Here is a 19,388-nt window from a genome sequence, read left to right on the forward strand (position 1 = left end):
CCAGAGTTGTTGTGAGGATCAAATGAGATATTTGTAAAGTGCTTGGCAGAGTTCCTGGCACATAGTAGGTCCTATATAGATGCTAACTAGTAATAGCAGCAGTAGTAGTATATAAATAGATTTATATACTCATGCATACATAGGTATGTGTATTTATATAAACTTCTATATATATGCACAAATACATATGTAACTAAAACTGTCTAAAAGTAGAATAAGCTATCATATTACATATTATATTCTAACAAGTTATTACATCTAATATGTATGTATATATGAGTGTGTATGTTTTCTTCTATTGAACTGAAATTACCTGTTGGCAATTTCTACCCAAATGTTCCTAGTTCTACCCTCTTGGACCAATCAGAATCCTCTTTGCTATTTCTATGAAGGTTCCTACCATCTTTGTTACACAGAGGTTCAGTACCTCAGAGTCCTTCCTGAATCTTTCATCTCCCTCATCCAGTCAATTACCAGGTCCTGTCAATTGTATACCACCTGCCTCCCCACAACTTTAGCAAATCTGTCCCTTTCTCCTTACGTTGCAACTTGCCTAAGTCAGGTTCTCCTCACCATCTGCCAGGACAGTACCAGCCTCTTAAATGATTTTCTTAATTGATTGAATTCTCCCCTATTCCCTTTCCTCCCTATTTTGTATTACACTTACCTATGTGCACATTTTATCCTCAGTCACCAAATCCACAGGGGAGACTATAAGATCCTTGAAAGCAGGGACTATTCAGTTTTCATCTTTGGATTCCCAGAGCATCATGCAAAGCAAGGCAAGGCAACAAGCATTTATTAGGCACCTGTTATGTTCCAGGGACTGTGCTAAGTCGGCCCTCAAAAAACTTACATTCTACTGTGGGAAGATAACACACAAAAGTGGGAGGAGGAGCAAAGACAATATCCGTATCTATGGCATGGTATCAAAGCTCAGAAAGTCAGAATCTGAGCCAGGAGGGGAATGAAGACTGGCATTTCTAAAATGGAGGCCTTGGGAGGAACTCATCCATGGCAGAAGGGGATATTGGCGGTAGGGTGCTCCATGGTGAGGAGGCTCCAGACACTGAGGGAAATTCCAGGATGAGATCGTAGCTGAGGTATGGTGGTAAAGTCCAGAAAGCCAGAAGCAGATCCAGGAGGAGTCATCCTAGAATGCCTTCCACATAGTAGGTTCTTAATAAATGTCTGCTTGTTGAAACAGAGTGAGTCTAATTCCCTTTTTCTCCTAGGCGTGTTTGTGGGTAGAAAGAAGGGAGGTGTAGGCAACTACTCTGATTTGGCTGAGCTCCTTGCTGGAATATACTGTACACACACACACACACACACACACACACACACACACACACACCTCACTTTCTTCCTCCTCACTGTTTCTCCCCCCTCTTCTATTTCTCTCCCTCTCCCTTCTTTCTCTTTCTTGCCCCCCTCCCCTTCCTCTCTTTACTCTTCCTCCTATTCTCTCTCTCTGTCTCTCCCTGTCTTTGTCTCTCTCTGTCTGCTTTCTCTATCTCTCTCTCTTTGTCTCTGTCTCTCTGTGTATCTCTACCTCCCTGTCTCTCATGGTAGTTCAGCTATCTGAGTCACACCAAAGGACAAAAGCAGTGTGCATCTGGAATCAAGGAGAAGTGCCCAGTCCTTTCCCTGCAGAATTTTTATGTATTTTGCCTGGCTTTCTTATGTTCATTTCCTAGCAAAGCCACTTGAAATTTAACCCTTCATCAAAAAGAATGCTGTTTTTGTTTTAACCTTTTATCCTGAAGGAGATGTGAATAACATATCACATGAGATCTCTTACATGATAGCAAAGGAGTTTGGCCAGAATGACTTTAAAGCACAAGGGAGGAAAAATGACACAGTAGGAGAAGTCAGCTCTAAATTAGATTCTGGTTACTTCTTCAAATAACAGGATGCTTTTCCATGGTACTAGTGGGTAAAAGTGAGCTTCACAAAGCAGAGAAAACACAAAGAATCCCAGCCCTGGGCAAAGAGAGGGAGGAGCATCGAAGATGCCTTTTTAGAGTATTTCCTTATTTTAGGAAAAAAGACCTGATCCTGGGTGTTACACTAGCAGCTTCCTTCCCAGTTCTGCCCTTTGACTGCATGTCACTTGATAGCTATCTATTCCTATGGAAATCATGGCAAGTATAGCCAAGGTTTAAAAAAAAAGACATTAGGGAAAATAGCTTAGGAGTTCAGCCCCAGAGCAACTGAAGACATCCCCTTCCTTTCAGTCAGATTGCATTTGAGAGCCAGAATCGGCTTCAAGTCAGAGATGTTCTTGGCTGATGTGTTGTCTAGTTGGACTGCCAGATGGATGAACATCTTAAATTTGAAAACTGGCAAAAAAAAAAAAAAAAGGAGCTGCATTTAGACTTTTGAGCTAACTCTTTCGTTTTTTGTTTTCAGTCTTGAATAAAGTTTCTTAGAGGAGAGAAGCTTCTAAAGATTTATAGAAGTCAGGCTAGTGATGCTGATATCATTATGGGTGCTATGTAGTTAGACTAACCTGCCATATTTAGAGTTGACCAATTTGACCCATGTTAAGTACACAGGAATTAATGATTGTGAATTTCACAAAGCAGATTTTATGTCTATTTTGCAGCCAGGTGAATTCTGTGTGGTGTAATGGAAGGATGCTTGACTTAGGAGTCAGAAGGTCTAGCAAATCACTTTACCTGGTTCTAAATTTTCCCATTTTTAAAATAAAGGGATAGGACTGATTAATTTCCAAGGTTTTCCTTCAAGCTAAAAAGTGTGTTATTAGTGAAAGAGGGGAAGGTTTGAGTTCCCACCCCTCTCTAGTTCATTTGATGTAATTACAAGGTAAAAAGATGTTAACAAGCCAGGATATAATCACAAGGTCATTAGGTATAGTGTAAGGGAGGAGATTTCACTCCCCTTAGTGTAATTAATGTAAGAATTGGGGAAGAATTCTAATCTCCCTACTTCCTCTATACCTAAGTTACTGCATCTCTAAAGTGATCCATGTAACTTCTTTGTTTTCTTAACAGGCAGACATGTTTGCATTGAGGTTTATTTTAATAGACCAAGTAAATACAGTTTAATCATATATTTGGATCAGTTGAAGCTAAGCATGATCCAAAGGGATAATCAGGAAAAAAAAACCCCACCTCTTCATTGTATTTGCATATAGTTGTTGATATGTAAACCAATAGAGAAAAGCTCTCTTGGGCCTTTCGGCCATGGTCCAGAGAAACCTGATTGCCACAGTTATAATGGAGTAAAATAATGACATTGATCTTAAAACTTTTGCCTGAGTCCTTTATAGCACACCACTAGCAGGTATGTGGATATTCTGAATGAATGCTTATATGTAAAAATTAAAATTAAAATTGTATTAAATTTTAATTAAAAATTAAATTAAAAATCCTATTTGTTGCATTCAAAATAACCTCCAAATCCAATTTTAGAAACACAATTGAAGGAACTGTATTTGAAAGCATATGATTTTGTGACATGGGAACTACCTCCATCTATGCTAATGTGTAAACCTGTCTAGAAATTATAGTTTTAAGAAGTTGCCTGGGGTTCAGTGCAGTTAAAGGACTTTCCTTGCCAATGGTTACCCAGCTAACAAGTGTCAAAGATGGGAAATTAAATAACTCTGAGCTACCACCCATACTTATCAAATTGGCTAATATGACAGAAAAGGACAATGACAAATGTTGGGGTGAATGTAGAAAAATTGAGATGCTGATGCACTGTTGGTGAAGTTATATACTGATTCAACCGTTCCATATAGCAATTTAGAACTATGCCCAAAAAACTATAAAAACCATGCATACCCTTTGACCAAGTAATACCACTACTAGGTATGTAACTCAACAAGAGTTTTTTAGAAAAGGAAAAGGACCTATATGTACAAAAAGATTCATAGCAGCTCTTTTAATGGTGGCAAAGGATTGGAAATTGAAGAGATGGCCATCAATTGGGGAATGGCTGAACAAGTTGTAGTATATGAATGTAATGGAATACTATTGTGCTATAAGACTTTAGCCAACTCACTTGGGCTCTCTGGAGTTTAGTGTCCTCATCTACAAAGAGGATAAAAATACTTGTAATATCTACCTCACAGGGTTGTTGAGAGGAAAATGCCTTGTCAACTCTAAAGCGCTATACAAATATGAGTTTTCTGTATTTTATTCTTCATGGAAATCATAAATCTAGAGCTGGAAGGGACCTCAAGAATCATCTAACCCAACCCCCTTATTTTACAGATAAGGAAACTGAGACCCAGGGAAGTTAAGTGATACATAAGGTCACACTCATTAATGTTTGCGTTATCAGAATTTTGTTCTTGGAAGCCTCCCAATCCTTTTAAGCAGGTTGCATTTTGCTATCTCAGATCAAAGAATCCCACCTACACTTTTCTCTGAACTTTTTCGAAATCCGGTCTCCTATTGTCTGGGTCAGCATCAGTCTCTGCCTAGGATTCCTCCTTCTTATGTCGTGAATGCTTAAGTTGGCCTGCTAACTTTCTCCCAAGGCAGAACTGAGGTCTTTGAGGCCCTCAAACTCTCTTGTTTTTGTTTTTGTATCTCCAACGCTTTGCACACTATGTCATACATAGTAGCTACTTAATAAATGTATGTTGAATGGAATTAGTGTTTCTGGCCATTTCTACTTCTCCATCAAGTTCCTGCATATTAGTCTGAATCCGTTGAGAAAAAGTTCTCTTTGTTACTTCTGCTATCTTCTGAGAGTTGAAATCTTTGGCAAGGCAGAAACATATCAGATGCTCTGCTTTTAGCACCGTAAGACTTCCGGCAAATGTCCAAAGAGCTAACACCCCCATCACAGTTATATCCTATCTCTGTTTCAGTGTCGTGATCTGTGTCAACTCATTATCTAGCCAAGGCATCCCTAATACACTCTCACAATGGTATTACTTTTGTTTCTCTCTTCTTTGATCCTCACTAAAATATTCTCCACCATCTTCCTTCCCCCACGTTTGTGGATTTCCACACAGGTGTATGTTTTCTTGACAAGTGCTACTACAACATCTTTCCTCCTGTGTAATCCATTTTTTAAAGCGAGGTATTTCATTGCCCTAGGAAGACAGCGCGATATAATTAGTTAGAGGACTGGCCTTGGAGCCAAGAAGACCTGGCTCAAGTCCTTCTTCTGACAATAGTAACTGCATCGCTGTGGGGAAACCGCTTAACCTCTTGGGCGACTCTCTATGTCTGTAAGCTAGAGATGAGTTGATCCACGTTGGTAGTGCGAGTGGCTTGGTTATGTACATAGAAAATGCATTGGGTGGGTGCTCAGGAGCTGAGTATTAAGTAGGAGGAATGTATTTCCATTTAACAGGGTTACCCCTAGTACACTGAGAGAGTTTAAATGTAACCATGTAGTAGTATTCTGTGTCTGGGAATTTAGACTTCTCGGGGTGAGAGTAGGTTGGTGTGAGCTAGCCAACCCACAGAACACTGGGATATTCTGCACACCTCGTATAAACAGTGATATATATGAATGGTGTGATATGGAAGGAGTTCATACCAAGAGACGCCTCACTCTAACCACCCACGTTTGTCATGTTACACTAGCATTAGTAACAAGTATACACATTTCAGATATTTTTTCTGTATCTTTTAAATACAATTTATTCAAGGCAGTGAAGGGCGTAGAAGAGCCTAGTATACCAACTTCCCTTTTCCCTCTACTCCAACCCCAGAATGAGGTAAACTGAAAAAAAATAAGAGGATTCAGGCCTAAAAGTCCTTGAGAAGCTTCCTAGTCCAACTCCCTCATTTTATAAACGAGGAAGCTGAGGCCTAGCGCATGTAATAAAATGGCTCGTTCACAGGTATACAGTTATGAAGTAGCAGAGTGAGGATTTAAATCTAGGTCCTCTCACTTCGAATCTCTTGCCTTTTCCACTGTACCAAATCTGCCTTTCAGCTTTGACTCAGTTTCAGTCCCCCCAGACTAGACACCAATTGGGAAAAATCTAAGGGAAGCTGGGGGAGGGGGTGTGGTGCCACTGGATGGTTACAGGGCTATTTCAGAGTCAGTTGCCTTTATCCTAACCCTGAGTCTTTGCTTCCAATGTTGCTGCCCCCTTCAAGCTCAGAATCATAGCACTCCAGTTACTGGCTCTTCTGTAGATCGACTTGCCTCCTTTCCATTCCTGATTCCACCTCAGATAATTTTGGTCATGACCACCACCCACTGCAGCCAGTTCTAGGCTTCTCTCATTGCTGCATCTATTAGGAACGTCCTCTTCTTCATGGGGCTATTTTTTCTTCATGTAGAGCTTTCGCATTGCCCTTTTGCCACATACCTTTGGCCCTCAGCATTGTAGTAAACGATCTTCCTTTTGCCGCCATGTCTACTGCAGCCTACCCTACTCTCCCTTACCTCTTGACCAAGAAATAAGGAGGGGATACTGCAAAGCCTGCGCATCAAGTCCCTGCAAATTACCCTGGCTGCATATCCACTAAATTATACTTTTCAAACTATGCATTGTTCAGCATTACTTGGTGTAATTGTAAACAGTAGATTAGAAAAATAGGTCACATGCAGGTGTGTATTATATAATGTCTCAGAGTAGAACTGCCTTCAGTAGACTTTACATACACCCTATTATCTGTGCATCATGCTTCCCTTAACATGCTACATGGCCATTACCAACATGCATCATCAGCCTACGTGAGTGGTGAGCTTAACCATTAACTTTAAGGCATCATGCATCAGTCTGACCACATTCCATGTAGCTGTCACTTCTGAACATGTTTTTCAATTTTCAGTGGAGAAACAAGTAGTCTTAGGTCCACTGGCCTACATGACTAATTCTGGCTTGCATTCTAATTACAAATACTGATTACTAATTCTACCATGGATATCCATCTCAAATGAAAGGGTCTCCAAACCCTAAGAGCTCAGATAACATCTCTATTTTGGGGGCTTTCCAACAAGAGTATTAGAAAAGAAAGGGCCAGTCTACATTCAGCTTCTTTCTCTTATCTGCCTTCGGTACAATATAAACTGCTCAATTATTTTTGTCTTCCTGTCCCTAGCACCTAGCATATTGCCTGTACATAGTTGGTACTTGTTAAATGTTTGTTGAATTGAGTGGAATTGGACAGAGATTTTCCTCTGGGGGTACCCGAGAAAGTAACAGTATCTCTTGCCACCAGGACCCTAGATGTAAATTCCTGAATTCCAGGACTTTCTTAACTGTTTTTTGGCAGGGGTTTCATGCAGACCCATTGGGTTTGATTGTGGTCTTCTGGCTTCTTATTTGTCTCTGTTATTTAATAGCTCCTATGCCTCTGACCCTGACTGCCTGGACTCTTAACCTTTTGGTTGTTTCTGACATCTGCTATATTTATATTCTTTACTTAATTCATTTAGGTCTGTGCCTGAATCCTGATCCCACTTGACCATCTCTATCTTGTATGCCCACATTTTATCACAATGTACACTTCTCAGATATTTTTGTGGAAAATGTTGTTTTAAATAGGTAATCTCAGGTATAAGTGGATAGTCATCAATATAGGCATTCTTATTTTTAAAGTGCATCAGGTGTTCTTTCTTCTTTAAAAGTAATGTCTGTCCACAATAGACTTTGTGCTTCCTTTCATCTCCAAAGCTAATCTATAAAAATTTGTCATAGTATTTCTGTATATGTAGTGGTGAGGGGTTCAAGGCAAAAATCTTTGCCCAACCTCAACTCCCACTGACTTGTACATCAGCAGGATTGCAGTGGTTAAATATCTTTTAAAGGTCACGATGAATTATTTTATTATCTTTGAAATGTTATGACCAGAAAGGTCAAACCTGATTTCTGGGTATGAAAAGTGCCCCATCGATTTATTTGGTTTTCTTGAGTATTTATTGCTTTTTAGAAGAAAAGAGATGGCAAGAAATTTGAAGCAGGGTGCCCTCTTGAGGAAATTTTTACATTTCTTCTTGGCATTCATTAAAATGGATAATCTAGATAAATGAAGCTCAAGTAAGTAAAATATTAAGAACAAATGAAAATCACCAAATGCCACACACCTATTTTAATATCAAAAGAGTTAGCACTTTATAGGCTATTAACTGAATTTTTCTTACACAAGCAATTGTCATTATTTATTTTCCTAAACTACATATTGAAGTCTTTATTTGTCTAGAATTTGAGGCTATTTTATAATCCTTTATTGGTGAAAATAAAAATCTATAAATCATGCTTGAGTTTTTTATAATGATAAAGTCATGAACCATCTACTTCAGAAAATAGTTGATTACTTTGGTATTTATACCAGTTAATTTTTAATAATCTCAATATAAACAATTTCAAATGAAGAAAATTTTCTACTGAATAAAAAAAATGGAAAAAATTGATATTTTCTCCTCTTATTTTTTCAGATCCCTGAAATATAACTAGTTACCTCCAACCAAATAAACTATAGGTAGGGGTTAGCAAGATTGGTTCCCCAACCCCCATTCCCTTCTAATCCTATCAAGGTAGGCTTCATCCCAGATTATGCTTTTGGATCAGTGCTGGCCCTAAGAAGAGAAGCTATAAGGAACCCTACTTCAATATTTCTCTAGATATATACTGAGTCAATCTTGTTTTTCCAGTCCTGCCCTGACATTGTTGAATCACTCTTCCAGGACCCAGCCCATAACTTGGGCTTCCCTATATCTAGGTCAATTGCCTATCCATCTGGACAACAAATTTCCTTCCAGTTAGACCTCTGCCTTCTCTGCCTCTATTTGGATTGATAATAAGATGTTATTAGACTCTGCTATGTTTTTTGCTATGGTGTTTTTATCCTACCTGTTCTTTCCTTAGTTCATAGAATTTATAGCTGTCAGGGACCTTGGAAATCATTTAAGCCAGCCCTTTTCCTTCCTCAAACTGACTTCTCAGACTCAGATGCTTTCTGACCTCTTCATGAAGAATTCACAATAGAACTTAAATAATCATTATAATTCTCCAGTCCCTCCAGGCAGTCTCTTCATTCCTCAGGGCCCCATGTATTCCTCCTGAACTCATTGTACTACCCTCTAATTTGGACTCTCCTAGGAAAAAAAAAAGCAAATTTGGGGTTGATGGCAACCCTTGGCATTCTGGCAAGTCCCAGTTTCATCCCAGAAACCCATATAAGCATAGAGCTTTATGGTATAACCTTAAGGACTTAGATTCTTTTCTGACCATGAAACATGTTTGAAGCAGCTAGAGCAGCAATGTGCTTCTCATCACACTAATACTATTTGAATAACTTGTGATAATAATGGAGAGCAAAGTCTATCTTTTTGCTCCCCCTTGTCATGACTTATTATCTTAATATTCCTCCAGCTTGTGGTAGTGGAAGAAGGGAAGTTGTGCACCATTATCTTTTCCCAAAAAAGACAGTTGTCACCCAAGAATTTCCCCCTGTATGATTAGAAGGGTGGATTATAGGATTTTCTTCAATCTCCAAGAGGCTGCATCTGCCCAGAAACTCTCCTTCTGCTTCTGGAAGGTCAGATCCCCAAACTTTTGAACTTAACATATGAGTGGGTCTACAAAGATCTCATCCACAGGGAAATGCAACGCAAGTCCCCAACAGCAAAAGCTCACAGTCTAGTGAATGCATCAGTTTAATCACGATATTCTCCTGATCAACCTCCTGGATCAGCTGTGATATGTTTACATTACTGGTGGTGCCATTTCTAGGCTTTATAGGTCATAATGGTCTGTAATGACAGAGCTACTGCTCTGCTAATGTAGAAATGTAAGTAGAGTAAAAGAAAGTAAAAAGTAATATAAAAGTTAAGCAGAGCCAGGAAACAATACACTAATGTACAATGACTTAAATCAAAAGAACAACAAACACAAATGTAGAAAGAATTACTGTGTGAGGCATTTTGCTTCTTTATGGCACACATGCCTCAAAGCCCCTAGTACCGAGCTGTGAATGCATAGTCATTCTACTCTGTTGCTCAGTTGGCTATTTTGACTACGTATTCAGTGATATGTACACCACCATTATCATAAGTCTATTAGTTATTATGGGGGGGTTAACCTTTTAGCCAATTCCAAATTCAGTTAACTATATTATCATCCATCCTGTACCTCAAAATCTCTTTTTAAAAATGTGAATTTATGGATTCAGTTACAAAATGCTACTTGAAGAAAACCTAAATAACTGGAAGAATATTCACTGCTCATGGCTGGACCATGTCAATATAATAAAAATTACAATACTGACAAAATTAATTTACATGTTTGATGTTATACCAAACAAACTACAAAAGGGACACTTTATAGAATTCAATAAACTAACAACAACATTCATTTGGAAGAACAAAAGAGGTAGAATGCCAACGGAAAATTGAAAAAAGATAGGAATGATGGGGGACTAGCCCTTCCAGACCTCAAAATATATTTCAAATTAGCAACCATCAAAACCATTTGGTATTGGTTAAAAAAAAAAAAAAAGTAGGTCAGTGCAACAGACTAAACAAGGAAAAATCGGAAATAATGGAACTCAATACTCAAGTGTTGAATAAATCTGAAACATAAATTGCTTAGGAAATAACTCTCTATGTGATAAGAACTGCTGAGAAAACTACAAAGCAGTCTGGCAAAAATTAGGCTTATATCATAATCTACAGTAAATTCAAAATGAATATGTGACCTGAATATAAAAGATCATACCACAAAAAGTTAGAAGAAAAACAGATTATGTATGCCTTTCACAGCTATGGGTAGGAAATGAATTCTTAAGCAAACAAGGGATAGCAGCAATTACAAAAGATAAAATAGATAATTTTGATTACATGAAATTGAAAAGCTTTTGCACAAACAAAATTAAAATGCATCTGGGATAAGAAAGGGAAATGGTTGACTGGGAAAAAAAAATCTTTGTAACAAATTTCTCAGATAAGGATTTAGTATCCAAGATAAATAGAAAACTAACAAAAATATATAAGACCAAAAGCCATTCTCCAATAGGTAAGCAGTTAAAGGAGTTGAACAAATAGTTCTTGAAAAATGCAAACTATTTTAAAAAAATCATATGAAAGAATGCTCCAAGTAACTAATAAGAAGATAAATGGAAATAAAAACAAACCTGAGGCTTCTCCTCACATCTAACTAATTGGCAAAGATGAAAGATGGGAATAGTCAACATCAGAGGAGTGGCGGGAAGTCAGGCTAAACAAATTGTGGTTCATGAATGCATGTGTTTTAAGAAATGACGTATATAGTGACTGCAGAGAATCATGGGAAGACTTACGTGAATGGAAGCAAAGTGAAGTAAGCAGAGCCAGGAAACAAAACACTAACGTACAATGACATAAGTCAAAAGAACAACAAACACAAAACAATTTAAAATTATATTATAAAATTACAAAACACAAGCTTGGCCTCAAAGAAGAGATGTGAGAAGACATACACCTCCCCTCCCCAATACACTCCTTTTTACAGGTGTGGAACATTGCATACCATGTAAATTTTTTTTTCAATTTGTTGATTAGTTTTGTTGAATTTTTTTTTGTCTTCCTCATTTTCTTTTTGGTAAAAAAAAGAAATTCTTTGTTGTAAAGGATGGCTCTTAGGAATGGGGGATATGAAAGGATACAGGGAAAAATCTGTGCAATAAATGACAAAATATATCAATAGAATTTATTTTAAAAATAAAAATAAAATCAGAGGGTATGAAATAGTTTTTGCGGTAATTATTAGAAGGTATGAGTTATGAAAGTCTGATAAGAGACTGAAGTAGTAACATAGGGAGCTCAGACTTTCAAAAGACAGGTTCAAAAGATGAAAGATCATATAATGGATGAATACAAAATAGTCATTTGTACCTGTAAAAACAGCACTTTTAATGCTGGAATTCTTAATGAGCTGGGCTTGTAAAAAAAATGCTACAGAGAACAAAAAAAGATTGTTTTAGCTATGTTTGAAGCAAAAAGAAAAGCAGAATAAGGATGATGAGCCTGCTATCTAGGCTAAATGGAACATTTTTAACTGAATGAAATCGAGCAGCATCGCTCACCTCTTTATTTTTCTTCTGTCTTTTTTTTTCCAAAAAGAATGATCTTCAGACTGGAAGAATAAACCAAAAATAATTAATATATGATTAAAATTCAAGATAAATATTGGTACCCTGCTGTTCTAAATAAGCATTCAGCTTATATGGCAAAATATTAAAAAGTCATAGATACATATACTGAACTGTTAATGATATTTCAGGAATATGAGAGAGGTGCTACAGAAATAGGAAAATATTCTGATTTTCAGAAAAGGGAATAATGTACAAACTACAGACCATTTTACCATTTGTCAAGATTTTAGGACATATTATTAAATGGTTGATTTGTGAGTACTTAGTGATCACCAGGATCTAGCATGGGTTTAGGGGAAGGAAATAAACTTTTAAGGGCAGCAAGGTGGTGCAGTGATGGGTTTAGACTCAGGGAAACTCATCTTTGTGAATTCAAATCCTGTCTCAGACACTTACTAGCTGTGTGCCTTTGGCAAGTCACTTAATCCTGTTTGCCTCAGTTTCCTCATCTTTAAAATGAGCTGGAGAAGGAAATGGCAAGCCACTCCAGTATCTTTGTCCAGAAACCCCCCAAAAATGGGGCACCGAAGAGTCAGACATATCTGAAACGACTGAACAACAATAACAAATAAGCATTTATATTGCCCCATCACTGTGCTAAGGATTTTTTTTCTTTTTTTTACAAATATTATTTCATTTGATCCTCTAACAACCCTGCAACATAGGTGCCGTTATTTTCCCTATTTTATGACTGAGGAAACTAAGACAAATAGAGGTTCAGTGACTTGCCCAGGGTCACATAGCTATTAAGTATCTGAGGCTAGATTTGATTACAAGTCTTACGTATTCGAGGTTTAGCATTCACTGTCCTGCACTACTGTCCTAGCTCTCACTGGTTTAGTAAGAACAATACAAGCAAAATTAATCTGATTTTCTTTTTCAACAGAGCAAATAGACTAAAGGAACAAAAATACCATATGCTTACAGAGTTGAGTATTTTGGAGATGGGAGGGGTCTGGACCTGTATTTTCATTGGTATGGAGAGTTGCCAATGAAGAAACTTTATCAATGCAGGTCATTAACTGTTCTGCAATTTACAATCTCAGCCTGGGATACTGAGAGTTCAAGTGAATTGTCCAGGATCACACAGGAAGTATGTGTCAGAGACAGAAACTGAACACAGGTGTTCCTGACTCTAGGGTCAGCTCTCTATGTACTCTACCATGTTGTTTAGACATAATACACCTAAATATAAGGAAGGTATTTGATAAAGTCTCTTTTGATGGTGTGATATAGCAGAGAGAGCATTGGATTTGACATCAGAAGAGTGTGATTCAAATCCCGCCTCTATCACATACTACGTGTGCTAAGGTTTTCATTTCCTCATCTTACAGATGAAGGCATTGGACTAGATGGCCTCCCAGATCTAAATTTCTCAATTATCTTTGAGTATGTTTATGGCCCAAATGGGGAGATATGGGCTGGATCATTGGAAAGTTAGATGGGTCCCAGTGGGTTTTATTTTTTTTTTTATTTCAAAAAAAGCATCTGATTCAGTTTTAATGTAATACCTCTTCTTAACTGATCTACCCCCTGTAATAGACTCCAGCCAAGCCCCTTTTCTGGTCTTTCCTTGTTGCCTTGCCCACATAACTTTCCTAATGCATCTCAGGGATCATGTCATCCTTCTCAAAAATCTTCATGGGCTCCTAAATAAAATATATACTCCTCCTGGTACTCAAGGCTCTCCACAGCTTGAATTGAACCTGCCTTTCTAGCCTTCTCATTTGTCTTCATTTACTCTACATTAAAGGCCATATGATGTAGTAGAAAGAATGTGAAACTTGGAGTTCAAAGACATTGGCTTAAATCCCATTTCTGGTACTTACTGGTTTGTGACCAGAGCAAGTCATTTAATGTCTCTAGGTCTATTGTTTGCTAATTTTAAAATGGTGATGATGATACTTTCCCATCTGTGCTTTACAATTGTTGTAAATTATTGTGAATAAAGTATTTGGTAAACCTTTAAAGCACTATGTATATGTGTGTATATATATTATAATTATTATTATTACTACTACTACATTCCAGCCCTCTATTGCTCTTTTCAGCCTGCCCTTTTCCATCACCATGTTTTTCTTCATTCTCTCTCCATTACCTGTAGTAGACTCCCTCATGCTCATCTCTGTCTACTAAAGTCTCTCTCTTCCTTCTAGACCCAACTTAGCTGGTACTTCCTTCATGAAGCCTTCTTTACTTTGTCCCTCTCTCTCATGCTAAGAGAACTCTCTCCTTCCTTGAATTTCTCCCAGAAATTTCCCCAGATTTGTACTCATGCCTTGTCTCACCCAGTAGGTTGTGTGTTCTTGGACGGCATGGTCTATGTCTTTTTATCCCCTGTTCCCAGCAGAGCGAATCAATTAGTGAACATTTGCTTTTATAGAGAATATCTTAGAATTTTTTTTTATCCAGTGATATCCAAATTCAGAAGTCACTATAATAAGATTGTGAAAGTTTTGTTTTGTTTGTTTTTAGCAAACCAAGCAACTGGATCCAGTACCATTAAGCTTAAATCTTGGGCCCTCAAGCAAACATTTCTTTCTTCTTACCCTGTGTTTATGGAAGAATAAGGATGCATCCAATAGAAGACTCCCTTCTTTTGTCCTTTGACAGGGCAGAGATTGTTTGAATTGTGCCTACGCATCCCTTACTGATAAGGTCCCCCTGGAATAAGAGATAAAAAATACAAGACTTTTTCCTTATTCCTATTCTAGTTCTCTCGCCACTGAGATTTTGATTTCCCTATATAAAACAAAACTAACTACACTTAGGAAGTGATCATCAGTTAACAAATATGTCCCGAAAGTTTAGCTGAAGTACATTATATTAGCCGGCCTGTAAGTGGGTACCATTCCAAATGGTACTTTGCCATGGTTCTGGAGTTATTTAGGGAGGCCCTCTTTCGTCCCTGTGTCCCTAAAATCTATAGGATTGTATTATGTAGTAGCTGTGTCTACAAATGTATATCTACAAATGTGACTCTCGTCAATTTTTTTCTCCTAGGGAAATTATCGTTTCATGAAACTCTTACTCACTCGTAGAGCAAACTGGATGCAAAAGGACTTAGAAGAAATGACTCCACTGCATTTAACAACCCGACATAAAAGTCCTAAATGTTTGGCCCTTCTGTTAAAGTTTATGGCACCAGGAGAAGTGGATACACAGGACAAAAATAAGGTAATAATAATTACTTTATAAATATATATTTACCTTATAAATAAAAACTACTACTAAGGTAGTAATAGTTCATATTGATATAGCACGTTAAGGTTTGCAAATAACTTTGTAAATATCTCATTTGATTCTCACAATTCTGTGCTATTGTTATCCTCATTTTATAGATTAAGAAAACTCAGTGACTTGTCTAGGGTCGTATGTGTCTAAGGTGGAATTTGAACCCAGAACTCTCTGACTCAAAGTTCAGTACTCTATATGCTATACCACGTTATTCAGGGTGATTTTTACTAGAAGATTGAAATATAATATTCTTGGGGCAGCTAGGTGGCTCAGTGGATAGAGCACCAGCCCTGGAGTCAGGAAGACCTGAGTTCAAATCCGGCCTCAGACACTTGACACTTAACTAGCTGTGTGACCCTGGGCAAGTCACTTAACCCCATTGCCAGCCCCCCCAAAATAAACATGTATATATATATATATATATATACACATATGTAATATTCTTAAAGGGAAGCAGTGTGTCATGAAAGATAGATGCTTAGCTTTGAAATCAAGCCATACCTGGAACATATATCTTACCTCTGACAAAGCTGAGCCTTGGAAGAGGAGGGAGTGTCTTCTAGTTCACTTTATGCAAATACATAGAAGTGATAGACGTAATAATGTCTGTCATTTATGAAGCGCAGCTAGTAGTCCAGTTTGGCTGAAACATAATTGTGAAATGGGATAATTTAAAACAAAGCTGGAAAGATAGATTGGAACTGCACTGTGCCAGGCCTTAACATCCAAACTGAAAATTTTGCATTGTGTCCTAGAGGAAAAGGAAGCCACTAAAGGTTTGGTTTTTTTTTTTTTTAAAGCATGTGAGTGGGATAGTGAGACCTATACCTTGGGAAGATTATTTGAACAGTTGTGTAGAGGATGGGTTAGAGTACAGACAGACTACACGCAAGTAGACAAATTGATAAACTATTACAATATTCCAGGTGAGAGGAGGTGAGGACCTGTGTGTGGGTAGAGGGGAGACAGAATTAAGCAATCCTATGCAGATAAAATCAACAGAACTTGGCAATTGATTGGAGATTGTTGTTGTTCTTTGTCCTTTGTTCTCAAGCAGTACCGAGACATCAGGAAGGTGATGTCATGACTTGAAAGTGAATTGGATTTAAGTGAAGCAGGGCTGTGCAACGTCACCAGCCTCACTTTCTCCTCTGGAGCCGTCTGGGTCCAGTGGCACAATATAGATCAGGATGATTGGAGATGGCCCCAGATGCAGTAAGAGACCTTGGCCTCTTTAAGCTAAGGTCTTTCCCATTTCTCAGTTTGTCTGTGGCAACACCCATTCGGTGATAAAGACTAGGTAGGAGAATTGGCAATAAAGGAGAGGAGACAGCCAAGAGTGACACTTTGGTCACTATCCTGGAGGACTGTGGTTCCCATAACAACAATCATGAGGTTTGGAAGTGGGGGAAGATGATGAGGTCTGTTTGGACAACATGAGTTTCACATGCTCACAGGATACTCAGAATGGCCAGCAGATCACTAGCTGAGAAAAGTCCACTGGCTTTTGAAACTGCAAAGTCACTGGGACCTTTCAATAGAGCAGTTTCAGCAGAGAGGACTCAGAAGCCAGATTGTAGGGATTTCAGTATTGAGTGGGATATAATGAAATGGAAGCATTGCATGTAGATGACTCCAGGAGTTTTGCAAGGGCTGGAAAGAGAGGGCATTAGCTTCAGAGGATGGCAAGATCAAGTGGAGGCTTTCTAATGGTGGAGACCTGAACATGTTTATAAGCAAAATGGAAAGAGCCAGTAGAATGGGAGAACTGAAATTTTAATGGGGGAAAGGGAGGATAGGAGAAGGGATGAGATCAAAGGCACAAACAGGGGGCTTAGTCTTATTAAGAAGGGTTTTCTGTAACCCACTAAGGTCTTGAACAAATAGTTTCCTCACTAGTCAAATGAGAGGGTTGAATTGTATGACCATTGCGTGGCCCCTTCTAGTGCTAAATCTATGATCTTATGTAATAACTCATAAACGTCATAAACCATGTATTAAATTTGTTGGCAAGTTGCTTGTTTCTTTTAAAGTAATTATTCAGAAATAAGGTCCAATGCCCTTTCCATTTAAAAACAAATGGATATAAGCTTTATACCTATACATACCTTTTTTTACATCTCTAGCAAACTGCTCTGCATTGGAGTGCCTATTACAATAACCCAGAGCATGTGAAGCTTCTAATAAAACATGATTCCAATATTGGAATCCCTGATATTGAAGGAAAGATCCCACTTCATTGGGCAGCTAACCACAAAGATCCTAGTGCTGTCCATACTGTCAGATGTATCCTGGTGAGTATATATTTTTCTATTAAAATCTCTCTTTTGATATTAGAGCACAGTTAATGACATTGAACTCTATTTTCCTTTTTATTCTTGGGATGATGCTTGATAGCCTAGGTGTGGAGAAAAAAAAGATTTTTCCTTTGCTTCTCTAGGAGCACATGGGGGTCAGCATTGAACTATTGTATAAAGAAGACTGTGGTGATTTTTTATTAGGAGGAAATATTTGGTTCCAAATTTTTTAATGTACTTTTAATGAACAAAATTCTATTTTCTCCCCCCCCATCATCCCTCCATTGGGGAAAAAAAGAAAAAAAAAAGAGAAGTGAAACTCTTATAACAAATATGTATAGTCAAATAAATTTGGCCATATTCAAAAAAAAGTGTGTCTCATTCTGTATATTTAGTCCATCACCCCTGTCAGGAGGTGGGTAACATGCTTCGTCATCAGTCCTCTGGAATCATGGCTAGTCCTCGAGTTGATCTGATACCAAATTCTAGAATCATCATGGCCAGATGACAAGCGGCCTATTCATGTGGTCACATCCCCATTCAGGAATCTTCAGCCGAGATTCACACAGTATACAGTACAGTGGGTAGTTATTCAGTGGGGTATACTCCCATTTTAATACTGAGCAGAGAGGGAGAGGGAGAGGACCTTCCTAAAGAAGACTGGGGTCCTTCCTAAAATGGTTGGGAGAGAGCCACCAATCAGGACAGGAGGAAGGGGGATTTCCAGGGAGGTAAAATAGCAGGAGAAGAAAAAGACACATGTGCAGATATACATATACATATATATAGATACATATGTATGTAGATATATACATATGCATACATACACACACATATACGTATGTGTGTGTATATATATAAAATTTGAAAACTTTAAAATGTCAGCTCCTTAGAGTAGTTTATTTGAAACCCCTGGAAAGGTGTCGTGCCTTGGAAGCCTGAGATTTTGTATCTATAACTGTTTGATGTTCCCAATGCACAGTGTTCTGCCTCTTTGCCCTTCTTGGCTCATGCTTCCCACCCACTTTCTTTGTATCTCTCTTATCCACTTCATTTTCTCTCCAGCTGAGCTGTGATTTCATCATTGTCTGGGAGTGGTCAGTGAGGAAACTCCTCACTCCCAGTGCAGATCAGTGACTTAGTCTTTCAAGCTAGAGGTTGAAAGAAGTAACATGATTTCCCCAGGATGTGTCAGAAGTGAGACTTGAACTCAGGGCTTCCTGATTCCAAAGTCAGCTTTCTGTCTATCCACTAGTCCACACTGCCTCTCCTGCTGCAATATATACTGATCCTATATTACTTTGTATCATAACTATCTGTGCATGTGTCCTAACCCGGCCCCTTCCTCCCTTTCCAGCTTTTTTCTATCTTCCTTCCCTGTGCAGACTCTGCCTTCCAGTGATGCTGGCTTCCTTGCTGTTCCTCACACAGAAGACACCGTCTTCAGACTCCAGGCATTTTCACTGACTGGCTGGCTGTCCCCCATGTTGGGAATTCTCTCCCTCTTTTTCTCCACCTGCTAATTTCTCTGACTTCTTATAAATCTCATCCAAAATCCTACCTTCCGCAAGAAGTCTTTCCTAATACTTCTTTAATGTTAGTACTTTCTTCTTCTGTTCACCTCCAGTTTATCCTGCCTATATCTTGTTTGTATACAGTTATTTTCATGTTGTCTGCCTCATTAGTCTGTAAATTCCTCGATAGCAGGGACCATTTGGAGTGATGGGGTGGCCTTTCTTTGTATCCCCAATGCTTTGCCCAGTGCCTGTCAATC

General features: G+C 38.3%; 1 protein-coding gene across 2 annotated transcripts in view; it reads left to right on the top strand.

The window, feature by feature from the left end:
• Positions 1-19,388, top strand: part of LOC114025752 (inversin-like) — a 223,771-nt gene that overhangs the window by 117,359 nt on the left and 87,024 nt on the right. For both annotated transcript variants that reach the window (XM_027839242.1, XM_027839243.1), the window contains exons 4-5: positions 15,084-15,257; positions 17,444-17,611. In XM_027839242.1, the coding sequence (XP_027695043.1) occupies positions 15,084-15,257; positions 17,444-17,611 (342 nt within the window). The remainder of the gene's footprint in view (positions 1-15,083; positions 15,258-17,443; positions 17,612-19,388) is intronic.

This window comes from Vombatus ursinus, unplaced genomic scaffold, assembly GCF_900497805.2.
Source record: "Vombatus ursinus unplaced genomic scaffold, bare-nosed wombat genome assembly UNPS02014832.1, whole genome shotgun sequence".
Taxonomy (NCBI): domain Eukaryota; kingdom Metazoa; phylum Chordata; class Mammalia; order Diprotodontia; family Vombatidae; genus Vombatus; species Vombatus ursinus.